Here is a 15,271-nt window from a genome sequence, read left to right as displayed (position 1 = left end):
GTCATCCCCACTAACATCGCTTGGATGCGTGTTGACTTAGCCTCCTCCCGCGGTGCTCCAGGGGCTAGGCCATGCGTGTCAGTCAGGGGCCATACCGTGGCTCTCTGATGGGGCCCCCGGGGGTCTTTGTTCTGGGGCCAGACACAGACCTGAAAAGGGGTGGGCAGTGGGGCCATGCTTTTGTCTGGGGACACAGCCACTTTGAACCTCACCAGGGCACTTTTAACCCCCCCCCCCCCCCTGTCACTGCTTTTGCCTTTCAGTTTCTCTGGACAAAGGGGAGGAGACATGGGCCGGGGGCGCACGCCAATATCTGTGGGCTTTGAGCAGGCGCCATATCTCTGAGGTCATTGTTATAAAAGGCCAATATTTTATTAAGAGTATAAATAAAGCACGGGCAGTTGTAAATAACAGATAATAAAAAAAATAGATATATCACGGGCCCGTTTCAGCAATACCACTGCAATATCAGGACTGTTAGGTTGTTATTAAATCGCACCCAGTCGCCAGAAAAAAGAAAAGAAAAGAAAGAAAACACAGACAAAAAAAACACACCGTCTAAAATGACATTGCAGTTCTTTTTCCAGACTTGGCAGTAATTGCTAGGGAGACCTGTCCTTTTCTTTTTTGACACACTTTATTGTAGCATCTTGAAAGGGCCCCGGGGCTCTGCTGCTATCCCGTTTCACCTTTTGTGGGCAAAACTGTGAAGGGCGTTTCCATTTCTTTTCTTCTCCTATCAAAAACACTTTCCTGGGTTTCTTCCTCTCTTTTCAGACAGAAACACGCTATTGATAGCAGGGGGGGGGGGGAATTAATTCAAGTTCATAATAGGTGAAACAAACGTTCCACTAATATGGAAAAACATTATTGTTTTTCCCTTACCGGCAAATCTAAACTGCGTTTGGAGATTTGGAGTATATTGCATCCTAACAATCCTATACCATCAGCAAGACAACCTGCAGGTGTTCATCTGAGCTCAGTCTGAAATACCATGGACCATTACAGGACTGTAACTCAGGAGATGAGACCACATGGACCCATTTTAAGGGTCCATTTCCACATCCCCCGAGTTCAATAAAATGAACACAGAGTATTTGGCTGGGTAGCTTGTTTTCCTGTATGTTTTGGACACCTTATCCTGAGCACAGATCTATTGGCTGCCCCACCCAGGTTGGAGGCACACACCTGTTTGTTTGGCCCGAGGCTGCTGCTAGCATGACAGTACAGAGGGGGGACAGGGACCAGCCCGCAAGAGTTGGGTTTCTTTCAATCTCTCTCTCTCGCGCACGCACGCATGCACACATGGACGGACGCGCACGCACGCACACTCACACGCACACGCACACACAAACACACACACACACACACACACACACACACACACACACACACACAGACACACACACACACACACACACACACGTAACAGCCCCACTTGATATAAGATTCCCCAGAACTCATCTATAGGCACTTAGCTAATTTACTGGACCCTATGCACTGCTAATCACCGCCCAGGGAGACCTGAATGAATAACGAGTGTGTGCACGTGTGCGCGCGCGTGTCTGTGTGTCTGTGTGTCTGTGTGTGTGTGTGTGAATGCAGGTGTACACAGATTGTGCATGAGCGTGAAAGGGGGGGGTGTGTTTAACTGCATTATTGCGTGCATGCGTGCGTGCAGGTTTGCAGGTGTACAGGTGTTTAACTGCATTAGTTATTGTGTGTGTGTGTGTGTGTGTGTGTGTGTGTGTGTGTGTGTGTGTGTGTGTGTTTGCAGGTGTAAAAGCCTGGGAATCGAATGCATGTGCTTTGTGCACGTGTGTGTGTGTGTGTGTGTGTGTGTGTGTGTGTGTGTGTGTGTGTGTGTGTGTGTGTGTGTGTGTGTGTGTGTGTGTGTGTGTGAGAGAGACAGGGAGGTTGTACATGTGTATGAGGGGAAGTGAGTACAGAGCTCTGGGGCAGAGGTGCCACAGTACACATAAAAGCTACACAGGGGCTGTGGTGAACCCATCAATTTCCCCTGTGAGCATGTCTGTGTGTGTGTGTGTGTGTGTGTGTGTGTGTGTGTGTGTGTGTGTGTGTGTGTGTGTGTGTGTGTGTGTGCGCATTCACATGATGTGTGTGTGAGACTGTCCCACTGGTAGGTCAGAGAATGTTATGATGTTAAATTGGCACAGTTCCAACCTATTTTTCACCCTGTGCCAATTGCCTAAAAGCTGTAAATCCTGGGCGCTGCTCTCCCTCTGCCAACCTGGGGAGAGCCACAAACTGAGCTCATGCTTACTGTAATGCACAGGCCACTTCTTAGGACCTGACAAGGGTGGGGAGGGCGTTTCCCTTTTTTTTTTAAAGATTTGTTTGTGGCATTTTGCCTTCATTGATAGTTAGTAGTTACAAGTGAAGATTGACAGGAAAGCGGGAGAGAGATGCAGCAAAGGTCGCCCTGAACGGGACTCGAACACGGGACTCGTCAGGCCAGAGGCCAGAGCATAATGTGGCATGCGCCTGGACCACTCGACCAGCGGGTGCATCACGTTGCTTTTGCCTACAGTCTGATACATCATTGCTGTTGAGCAGAACTTTCTGTGGGGTTTTTTTGTTTCTATTTTGTAAATCAACGTCCTACTTGTTCATACTGCAGTGTCACACAAAATCGAAGCGACGCGATTTGAGCTTTATGCTGTTTTTGAATTTGAATCCTGAAAAGTATAACCGTTTTGGATATATACATACATACCATGGTGGTAGCTTCATGCTGTCGTAGATCTGCTATCTGCTATTGTCTCCACGAGACACCCTCGTACGACGGAGTGTTCTATTGGGCATAACATTCTCTCCAGCTCTCGCGTTTGAAGGCAGTTTGCGGGCTTTTACAGTACATCTGAGAACAAGACAAAAGCAGCTGTTCTTTGCTGGCCGCTGTTCAAAAGCTTTTCTCTTTTAATAACCATTTTCCACATTCTCAAATCATAAAAATTTATGATAATCTTTAAAGGCCCTGGCACCGCGCTGCTATAATTACCACACAAAAAAAATAACGAATATGTGAGGCGTCGCGTTTTAAATTAATCCGCGGAAAACCTGCGAGTAACACGCGAGTAACCATCCCCGTGTATACAGAAGGTTCTCTCTAACGTGAACCGTGTGCTTGCTTTCTAAGGGATCTTAGCTTACACGATGAAGATGAAAGTATAGACCCTCCTCTGCCTTGTAGGACAGAGTGAGCGTGGAGGAATGCTGATCGGACGTCATTTTGAGAGGCCTGTTTTATTATGGGGTTTTGGGGGGTATAGTTGGTGGATTAGGATATGTCAAATGTAGCCCAGAGACATGGTGCTTGTATCAACTGTTACTAACAAGGTCCCTCGTGTTGACACATGCACAGTCAAATCCTTGGTGTTAATCTATCCATTTGTAACGCCATAGAGTGCACAAATGTGTTAAATTGAAGCTGCAATCGGGAACGCATTTTAAGGAACAAAACGTTTCAACATATCTGTATGGTAGACTATGTTAATACAATATAAGTCAGCCTTCCATCAAGGAATTCCAACGCTGACGTCTGGTTGACAAGCAGTACTGCCTGAGGCTCATAAGCGCAATACAGCATACTCTCCAAGTGGGTATTCCGTCTCAGAAGATCGGTACAAGTTTGGTCTGACAGGCGGTAGAACCAGGTTCAAATCCCAGGTAGAACATCAACCGATTGTAGCTTTAACACAGTGGATTGTACAGTATGACATTCTGGACAAACATCACATGAATGCCCATTCGGTTCAGTGGACCTGTGCTGCGTTCAGGTGGCCCATGCTGCGTTCAGGTGGCCTGTGCTACGTCCATAAGGCCCATGCTGCGTTCAGGTGGCCTGTGCTACGTCCATATGGCCCATGCTGCATTCAGGTGGCCTGTGCTACGTCCATATGGCCCATGCTGCATTCAGGTGGCCTGTGCTACGTCCATATGGCCCATGCTGCGTTCAGGTGGCCTGTGCTACGTCCATATGGCCCATGCTGCATTCAGGTGGCCTGTGCTACGTCCATATGGCCCATGCTGCATTCAGGTGGCCTGTGCTACGTCCATATGGCCCATGCTGCATTCAGGTGGCCTGTGCTACGTCCATAAGGCCCATGCTGCATTCAGGTGGCCTGTGCTACGTCCATAAGGCCCATGCTGCATTCAGGTGGCCTGTGCTACGTCCATATGGCCCATGCTGCATTCAGGTGGCCTGTGCTACGTCCATATGGCCCATGCTGCATTCAGGTGGCCTGTGCTACGTCCATATGGCCCATGCTGCGTTCAGGTGGCCTGTGCTACGTCCATATGGCCCATGCTGCGTTCAGGTGGCCTGTGCTACGTCCATATGGCCCATGCTGCGTTCAGGTGGCCTGTGCTGCATTCAGGTGGCCTGTGTTGTGTCTATATGGCCCATGCTGCATTCAAGTGGCCTGTCTGCTGCATGCAGGTGGCCTGTGCTACATCCAGTTGGAACATGTACTGTAGATGTTGATGGCCGTGTGATGGCACGCCACAATCTCAGATCTACACCTGACATCATGGGGATTCAATTACAATATAGGCAAGGAACATAACTCACTGTGACACTGCCATTATCCCATCCGTTTGAGGGAATGCGGCATTCACAGCTACAGTATAGTGGACACTCATAAATTCCTTCCTGGCAGCGAACACACACACACCTGCATACAAATAGCCAGGAAATGACCACTCACACAAACCATCACACAATTCACACTCTCATACTAATGGAGCAGACAGCAGAGGGGAGTCTAGTCTCTGTGTTTATTAAGAAGCTCTTGTGCACCGTGTGAGCAAAAATATCAATCTACCTTTCTGCGATGTCTTTGGTACAGTCCTTAACTCCCTGAGAAAGATCAGAGGAGCCTATCAAAGAGAATCTTACAATCTCGATCGGATCAAAACATGGATTAAATAATATAAAGACCCTTATCATGTAATTTATGGGATCGTCGGGCGGCCAGACTAAAAGTTTATTTACGTTATTACGGGAACGGCAGGGAACGTTAAGCACAAAGTGATTATATCCAATAATGTCACAAGAGCAGGGTTAATTTAACCCTGAGAGTGTATGATTATGGTACATATTTATTGAATAATTATTATTACTCTTGTTTAGCCTTAGCCAACAAGCTAGCATAGGAGTGGACTTCGCTCTCCTTTTTGGGCGGGATTAATGTGAGGTTTCCAAATTTCTTCTCCGTTTTCACTGGGCTATTTTATTGAGAGCCATAAAGATGAAAAGTGGGGACTATTAGGTCTCTCTCTCTCTCTCTGTCTCTAGTATCACAGAGCTCTTTCAACTTAATCGGTTTGGGGAAAACCCTACAATGAGATGAGAACAGAGGGGTTTATGAGACCCACTTCCTTCAATCCTGATATCCCATCGCCCCCACTGCACCTGCTTCACTGTCTGAGCTGTGCGTGCGCACAGACACGCGCGTACGGGCGCGCGCACACACACACACACACACACACACACACACACACACACACACACACACACACACACACACACACACACACACACACACACACACACACACACACACACACACACACACACACACACACACACACACACACACACACACACACACACACACACACACACACACACACACACACACGCCTCTCTAATCCCTGTACATCCGCTCCCCGCTCGGAGACGTGTGTTCAAGTAACAACATGCGATGTTTCTTAGCCTCATGTTATCCACCTGTGCCTCAGCCCTCGCTTCACAAAACCCCCCTTGGCGCTGGGATCAGACACCCCCCCCTCCCCCCTCTCCACCACATTTCATCACATTTCCTTCTCCCATATCCTCCTCAACATTGTTGTTGATTGGGGGAAGATATTCTGTGTAAAAGTGAAGGGGCCAAGGATAAACCCCTGGGGGACTCCGGTCAAGGAAATATTTAAGAGGTTTACGTGGTTAAAGATCCACTTCCACTTCCCCCTCCAAGTTTTATTTTTTAATAGTGGTTAATTTTTCTATTCACAATGTTTCGATCCTGACCATCCGCCGAGTTTGTGTAGGTTTTATAGGCTAAAAATATGTTACTGATTTGGATGTACATTTATTGAACAGGGATCATTTTTAAGGGGAGAATTTCAATCTGAAACCATGGTTCTCAGCAGGAAACCGCTGGATTGTGCAGTGCAGGTCTATCTTGGGGTCACAAGTGAGAGAATGCCTCGGGATCCCCCAGGAGGAAGTTGCTAATGTAGCTGTGGAGAGGGAAGTCTGGAAATCTCTGCTGGAACTGTTGCCCCCGTGACCCGACTCTGGATAAGCGGTTGAAGATGGACAGAGATTTTCAACCACACCATGGGACATCATGTGTGGACTGGACAGTGACTTTAAAGCTCAATATCACATGCTTAAAATAGCTGATCTATATGCTCACAATGTGCCGCAATTGCCGATTGGCTATTTAACCGGGCTTAACCCCCTTCACGATCTCGGTCATACCACGCATTGAAAGGTTGCAGTTCTTCTGTAGTGCCAGAAGAGAGATGGAGGCAGACAGACATGGCCGAGCGAAGAGAGAGTTGTTAGTGCTAGAGGTAAGTGGGATAGTTGGGGGGGGGGTCAATGGAAACAGAATTTGACTAGCCACAGGCCACAGATGTAAATAAGGAGTTTTGAAATCCAAATTTTGTTGTGGTGTCTAAATCCCTTTCCCATATGGTTCTCTGTCTGTGGTGGGAGCACTCTCCCTCTTAGGGCACACGAGTGTGCGCACGCACGCACGCGCCCACACACCCACACACACACATTGTACACACACTACACAATATGTACATGTGTGCACATGTGCGGATTGTGCGCATGCACCATGTATATATGCATACAGTATGTGTACATTTGTGTGCACGCATGTGAATGATCGTACACCCACAAATACACATGTGTTGGGTAAACATAAATATGTACTGTACACACGCTGAGCCCTGTGCATATACACACGCATGTTTCAAGGCTAGATCAAATATCAGCATCAGCATAGATCAAATATTTATGCATGTTCCACGGCTGTGGGACGTGTGCACGTCATATAGGGGAATGCTGTAGACAAACGTTTCATCATTGTTGCCGATAACAAAGAACATATTAATGTTCTTTCATGACCTCTGTGCTTTCGTGCTATACTAAACTGCTGTGCCTCTCAAGCATTTTCATGTTAAGGAACCCAAGAATTTATGGGCCACGGACCGCCATTTGAAAATGTTTTGTGCCAGCTGCCAGGGACCCCCAGAAGAGACGATTTGTGTTAAAAGAAATTCAAAATGACTCAAAACATTCCAATACTTTCATTATTATTATTATTATTATTTTCTGCAATTTTGAATAACCAACGTATACAGTAAAATAAAAAAAGTGATTAAAATGATTGTGACGCTGTATCAACACATTTTGCTGGGAAGTCGGGACCCCCTGGAACCCCCATCCCAAGGAACCCTATATGGGTACCCAGACCCCACCTGGAACCCCCATCCCAAGGAACCCTATGGGTACCCAGACCCCACTTTGAGCATCACTGATTCACACTACTTTCTATTGGCCTGTAACGGTGTGTTAACTGCTGTGCTGCCTCTGGCGGTCTTATCTTAATCCTGTGATCATGTGAAGTGGCAATAAAGATGAGAATGATTCTGAATCTGATCCAATGGTGCAGGCCTACTGTACAGTTTGACCTGTGAGCGCATTTATTTTACTTTACTTTACTTAATTTTATTTTATAGTATTTTTGTCAGAAACGTGCATTACCAACCTTTGAGAAGTATACGCACACGCACACACGCACACACGCACAGACACACAGACACACAGACACACACACACACACACACACACACACACACACACACACACACACACACACACACACGAAATGAAAACAGGAGATATCACTTTCGCAAACCCCCCTACATTCTCCACCTATTCCTGGGGGGAAATGGAACCCGGAAAACAGCCACGTAACAAAGGCTTGTGTGAACGACTCATAAAGGCCATCTCTTATCTATTGAGAATCAGTCTCCTCACTGCACAGTAACACAGTAACATCCTCGGTGTTCATTTGACTCTGAGAGCAGGGTTCAATTATTAGTTTTTAAACACATTAACAGCTTAGACCATGTAGTTCTTTGTATGACAAATAGCAAAAATAGAAGCTCTAGCTCACAACGTATCCCATCGCGATGCGTTGTTGTGAGCTTGGAGGAATTGCTATTCTTGCATTTTTTTTAAATGACCACATTCGGTCAAAATAGGGACGCCAGGGTTAATGGGGTTAACACATTTTTACTTATTCAATTGTTTAATTGTGATTAAAAACACAAACATCAAACACATCCGACAGCGACAGTCTACATTTCCCTACAGGAATGCATATTGTCTCTGTCGGGTGGAAACCTCCTACAGTATATGATCAACACTGACCTTTTCTGAAATACTTCAAATATTGATATAGCAGAATTTAATAGAATACTGTAAGCTACATACTGTACAGAACCCCAAGAGGGGTTCTGTACAGTATGTACAGAACAGCAGGGATAAAAACATATCAGCATGAAGGATAAGAAATGAATGACCAGAGAGGGGGATATATCAAACACAGAGGCATGGATTCCCCCCATATCCCCTATCCCAACAAATCAAACCCTTTCTGAAAATGTACAAAGGTACACTTTCAGACACATTTGTACACACAGAGTTACGAATTGTTAAATGATCACCGGGGGATTTCACTGTGCATCGCTGATGAGTGACTCTTTAGACAGTCTGAGAGAAGTCTGTCTGGGGGGACTGAAATAGACTGACCGGAGTCCATACTGACTGAAACCCTTCTGTCAAGACGTAACAAAGCCATGGTCTGTTAGTGTGTAGACAGTATGGGGGGGGGTATTTCTCACTGTATCACACAATTGCCAAAATATGTCAAATCTAAACAATGAAGATATCCATTTTTGCTCTACTTGTCGAATATAATAAGCTTCTAATGTGTGGCGAAAGCCTTCCTCAATCCGCTGTATATATCCCTACGCATAAATCTTCAGAATGCACGTCCGGGGCCAAGTTTAAACAAATCCGTCCATTGCCACTTCAAAGCATTGTTGCTTTATGAGTTTACGACCGTGACTTAGAGAAACCGTTTCAGAGGCTTTTGGGGGGAAGAGATGTACGTTTTTTCTCATGGCTCGGCTATCTGGGCCAAGCCACTGTTCTGGAAGTCTCTCTCCGCTGAAATTTGTCTTGACTCGCGAAAGGAGTGCGGCTCAATACAAACACACAAGTTGGACAGTCATGCATGCAAACGTTGACAGTCCTACATGGGGCATGACTGACGGATGGATTGGGGCTTTCTGGAGACCCAAAGCCACCGCGCCATGTCCCTCTGACGTTCCTGGGATGAGGGATGGAGATGTGCTTGTAGTTGTGACTCTGAGCATGCCATGGCTGCGTCCTTGTGTTGACAGGACTACACGCTCTGCTGGGATATTCACTGATAAAAGATATTCAGAAGTGTAATGTAATGTCTGATCTTTGGAACCTTCGGGGCAACAGGCAGAGAGACCTGTGTGTGTGTAGGCCAGCATTTCCTACCCTGAGTTCCGGGTTAAGATCTGGAAGAGCTAGTCCAAACTTCTAAACAAAAATGACTTTCTTTCTTCTACTTTCAACCAGAAATCCCTATTTTGTCATTATTATAGTAAAAAAATCACACCCGTGTGAAGTGAGGGGCGCTAATATGTTAAAGTCTAACTCATGTTGATTAGGTGATCTGTAATGGTGATGTAAAAACAAACGGTGCAAACATGAGGCACATTATGACCTAAATGTTCCCTTCATTGTCAATGGCGTTTACAAAACAAACAAGACAAACATTAAACCTGCATGTGTATAGGAGGAAATAATATGTCTATCTATAAGACAAACATTAAACCTGCATGTGTATAGGAGGAAATAATATGTCTATCTATAAATGCACCAAGTGTCTTTGTCTGTTCTAGGTCTGTCTGTGTGTAATCCACGTAACTCGAGAACAGTTCGCCCCACCAATTTCAAATTCGACACGTGTGTTCCACACCACCACGTGGTGTGCAGTCTCCGGTGTCCAGTTGGTCGGACCCATGGTTCTCCAGAACCGCCACAAAAGGCCTCTGCCCGGGCTCTGGACAGGGCCCTGCCCATGAGTCCATATATGGAGCTGGCCTGTTCCGACATCATTTTGACATCTGCATAGAGTCCATATTTGAGTATGCCTGACAAAGAACTCCATATATGGCTATAAAAAGGGACACAGACATAATAACTGGGTGGGGCATGCATTTCCAACATGCATTGTTCCAAGTAGGCCCAACGGGCACCGCTCTTGACAGGGCCCAAATTAGCCTACTGATCACACCTGATCACCCCTAGATCTCCATGGAGCTGGCCTGTTACGACATCACATGATGTTCTGACGTCTGCATCTGGGCATGCCTGACAAAGAACTCCATATATGGGCACAAAAGGGACACAGACATAATATCTGGTTGGGGCATACATTTCCAACTTGCATTGTTCCGAGTAGGCCAGTGCCCAACGGGCACCGCTGTAGTAATAATAATGTTATTCAAACTTTTAGGTGTAGTGGTCTTCTCGGCTATGAATCATGTCTAAGGCCTTGTCTAGGAAGATTTCTTCAAAAAAGTACTTCAAGAAAAAACTTTTCAGGATTAATGAATCACAATTTGTGCCCAAGACGTCTCCAGACGTCCTAGGAATTAGAATTCCAAAATTGCAAAAGTAGCAGATGGACAAGCTCGAAATGACCTTGCAGATCTGCTGCTTTTGATGTTGACGCTGTAGTTAACATATGGAAAAATGAGGTTTCTGCCCGACATCAGTGCTGTAAGTGTACATTAACTTAAAATCATACTGTTGTATTCATTTTAGTCGTCTTTTTGGCAGCCTCTGGTAGCTCCATATTGTCATTACAACGTTACTACGAAAGTTCTACTCAAAAAGGAATGCTTTGTAAGATATGGCCTGCAGATATTGAGACGCTAGGACTGCGTCACACACTGCGACATGTGAGCTTGTAGATCTGCTATTTTGGGGTCGTGGCCATAGACTGTAAAAAATCAAAAAAGTTCCGCGGGTCTAACGTGAACGTAAAATGAAGCCTGTCAGTCCTTGCAATGGAAGTCGCCATCTTTCTAGATCCGTTTTGGCCCAGTTCAGGCCAGCTGGCCCATTGGCTGGCCCAGACAACGAGGCGGGACTTCCCCCTTCTTCTTCGTTGGTTTTTATTTTGACTCGAGTGGGTGGGGGATCCCGTTCATAGATTGTAACGGTAGCCACGCCCCTCAGAACATGCGCGACTTTATGGTCATTTTTTTAATAAATGGGACCATAATTTTCCAAAAAGAATATTATGACATTAGAAATGAGACTTTAAACTAGTGACTGGAAGCCAAAAGTATTCATGACCATGTTTATTAAGGTAATACAGTCTAGGTGAAGTTGGGCCCAAATACATGGACTTCTATGGGGCTATGGGTTTTTCTGGGTCCAGTGACAGCGCCACAACAGGCCATTATATGAACTTTCATTTCCTTAGTGGCTTCACAAAATATCCGTCTGACTGCCCCCCTGGTCGTGGCACATAACCTAATATACTGTAAATCAGGCATGACACTTTCAAAGGCTAACACTAATGGCTCTTATCACCGACTAGGGTAACCCAGAATCAGTGAAGTTCTGCGATGGTTTCTTGTTTCGATTATAACCAGGTACTGTGGGTACTTTATAAATAAAACGAATACAAAAAAGCGAAATAGCTGATCTGCTTTGAGTTTAGAAAACATGTGAAAGTACTAGTTCCGGTAACTACTACCCTGAGCAGGGCCCGAATGAGGTTCTGAGAACCTTATGAACCTGTTAGAGATGGCACGGAACGGTTCACTAGAACCTTATGAACCTGTTAGAGATGGCATGGAACGGTTCACTAGAACCTCATGAACCTGTTAGAGATGGCACAGAACGGTTCACTAGAACCTCATGAACCTGTTAGAGATGGCATGGAACGGTTCACTAGAACCTTATGAACCTGTTAGAGATGGCACGGAACGGTTCACTAGAACCTTATGAACCTGTTAGAGATGGCACGGAACGGTTCACTAGAACCTCATGAACCTGTTAGAGATGGCATGGAACGGTTCACTAGAACCTCATGAACCTGTTAGAGATGGCACGGAACGGTTCACTAGAACCTCATGAACCTGTTAGAGATGGCACGGAACGGTTCACTAGAACCTTATGAACCTGTTAGAGATGGCATGGAACGGTTCACTAGAACCTTATGAACCTGTTAGAGATGGCATGGAAAGGTTCACTGGGTTCATGCAGTCGAAGCAGTGTTGCAAGGTCTGCTTATTATAAGCGACGTCAGGCTTGTTTTTCTGTAAAGTTGCTTGTAAATATTGGTAGTTGCGGGTTGTGGTTTTTTGGGCTTGTTTCTAAAATGTAGTTGCTTATTTGGGCTTACATCCAAATTGTTTGATTATTGTTTAAACGGGTGGTTCTCAAACATTTTCATGTCAAGGTCTACAAGCTTGTGAGCTTGTAGATCTGCCACTTTCAAATAGTAAAAGTATGTAGGTTTGAAGAGCTTAACCCATTCAGAACGGGAACCCCTTTTGGTGTTTTAAGAATTATGTCATACTTTAGCTATTGTATAACATAAAATAGCAGATCTACAAGCTCATAGCGCTACGAGCTTGTAGATCTGCTATTTTTAAGTCAAATCTTTGCTTCTGGGGGGGGGGTGTCCTTGGAACAACATATTTTCAGATGGGGGTCGGCGGCCAAATACATATATTCCTGGGGGTCCTTGACATGAAAATGTTTGAGAACCACTGACATAGAAACATGGCTTTTTGTAGGTTTCCCTCCTCACCTGCAGTAGTTGTGGCTCCCCAGGCCACCCTCTCCATTGGGGTACTTCAGGGTGTTGTACGGGTGCTGGAAGGTCTCGTTCCAGAAGAGGCAGGGCTTCCCCCCCTGTAGGCTGGTCTGGTTCTGGATGCCCCGGTAGTCCTCGCCATTAGCAGTGTAGCACTCTGCGGGCCAGAGAAAGAGAGAGAGAGAGTGTTACTGTATACGTTTGTCTGTTGTGCATGTGTCCACTGGGCTCATCAATATGTCCGTAGCAAAGACTTGGCCTTGTCCATGGGACATTTTTAGATCTTCTGTTTTACACACCATTATAGTTTTACAGTATGTACGACACTGATTTGCTATGACACTACAGCACATTAGGAGTCCAATTAGTGCAAGTGGTTCTCAAATGTTTTATTAGCAAGGAGTCGGACCCTCATAACTCTGAGAGTATGTACACGGAACCAAATGGTCCATTTGGTTCCATTTGAGAGAGAGAGAGAGAGAGAGAGAGAGAGAGAGAGAGAGTGTGTTAAGAGCTTTTAAGAGCTGTGGTGTCCACCACAAGCCAACATGATGATGACCCCTGTGTGTGACACCTAATAAAGGTCAATTGTGTGACAACGATTCTCAAATGTTTTCATTTAAGGGTCCATTTGAGTCCCTGGTGGTCCCTGGACCCGACGTTAAAGAGACAGTGTACGGAGATAAGGATCAGAATAAGTGATTCTAAGCAGGCATGTTACAGGCAGACATCCAAATTCAATACATCTACAGTATATATAATTGTTTGAGAATCTAAGGTTGAGTCAATGGTCTTGGATGATATATATATATATATATATATTTTTTTTTAAATGCATTTGGAATGATAATAGACGATAAGTCTCTGGAATATAACTTGTAGTTTCTGCCCAGTCTCAATTCGTACCATTGGCCCGAGCGTGTCAAAGTGAGATCAATCACGACTTGGTATTGTTTCAATTAATGTCAACCCGAGTTTCACAAGAGCTTAGGAGAAAAAAAAAGAGACCTGCAGATATACAGCTAAAGCAAACATGGTTTGAATTTCCAGGAAATATATGACAACCATATGGTGGAAGGGGAGAACAAATGGAGAGAGGGGGGAGAGGGAGAGAGAGAGAGAGTGCGACTGAGAGAGAGAGAGAGAGAGAGTGCAACTGAGAGAGAGAGAGAGAGAGAGAGAGAGAGAGTGCAACTGAGAGAGAGAGAGAGAGAGAGAGAGAGAGAGAGAGAGAGAGAGAGAGAGAGAGAGAGAGAGAGAGACAGAGAGAGAGAGAGAGAGAGAGAGAGAGAGAGAGAGAGAGAGAGAGAGACAGAGACAGAGACAGAGACAGAGACAGAGAGAGAGACAGAGAGAGAGCATGGTCCCCAAAGCAAAACAATGGTCGGAATGAGTCTTTTCTTCTCTGAAACAGAGAAGTCATATAAACAATGGCGAGTGAGCCATCATAGCTCATCACACTCAGCCTCAGGCGACCTCCTGTCAAGAGAGCTTTAAAGCCGATTTGTACTTGGTCGTACGGCGGTGGTGTGCCCCAAACATAGCCGATCTACAAGCCCACAACACGACGCACCAGTGCTGTGTTGTGGACTTGTACATCGGCTATGTCTGGCGCACAACGCCGTCGCATGAGGAAGCATAACAAATTAGGCTTTAGCCGCAAAGTCTGAATTCCTGCTTTGATTAAAATTGGGATATTCATTCAGCGCTTTGATACATTATTAATGTTATAGTTATATTGCAGGAACTCATGAATGCCATTAAATTGTTGACTGCCGGGGGTGCTCAATCAATGTAGCCAGGGCATTAGGAATGACTTAATCCACACAAAAAACATCTGACACTAACAACATATGTCTTTCTTTTTTATATTTTGTATTGTCGCTTAAAAGTTTAAACACACACGCACAAAAATCCAGACATGTCACAACAAGGGCAACGGCTGGGACAATGCGATAACATGCAAATTCTTGATGCTTTAGAATGGATTTGCATTTACTGTAGCTTCAGAGGTGTTAGCCTGGCTGCGGTAATGGGAGAGAACACATCCGGCGGTATTAAACAGCCTACTATCGTTTCCTGTCAATCAAACAGACTTCCACATTTCGTCGATGTCGGGTGGAAACCTTTCATGTCCAAAACCGTTAAAGATTTTCAGGAAATGGAAAAGAACCTATTTAGTGACAAGCTCTTAATACTTTTCATTGATTAAATAATGTATAAAACCCACAGACAGATTTAAACCACTTTCACAATTGATTTCCAAAGATAGCACAAAT

General features: G+C 45.2%; 1 protein-coding gene across 2 annotated transcripts in view; it reads right to left on the bottom strand.

Annotated features, from left to right (window-relative positions):
* Positions 1–15,271, bottom strand: part of kremen1 (kringle containing transmembrane protein 1) — a 76,098-nt gene that overhangs the window by 35,534 nt on the left and 25,293 nt on the right. For both annotated transcript variants that reach the window (XM_080766198.1, XM_080766199.1), the window contains exon 2: positions 12,987–13,149. In XM_080766198.1, the coding sequence (XP_080622324.1) occupies positions 12,987–13,149 (163 nt within the window). The remainder of the gene's footprint in view (positions 1–12,986; positions 13,150–15,271) is intronic.

Source organism: Protomyctophum bolini, assembly GCF_963924005.1.
Source record: "Protomyctophum bolini genome assembly, chromosome: 6".
NCBI classification, from domain to species: domain Eukaryota; kingdom Metazoa; phylum Chordata; class Actinopteri; order Myctophiformes; family Myctophidae; genus Protomyctophum; species Protomyctophum bolini.
Note: the sequence above shows the minus strand (reverse complement) of the source record. Positions and strands in the feature narration are given on the sequence as shown.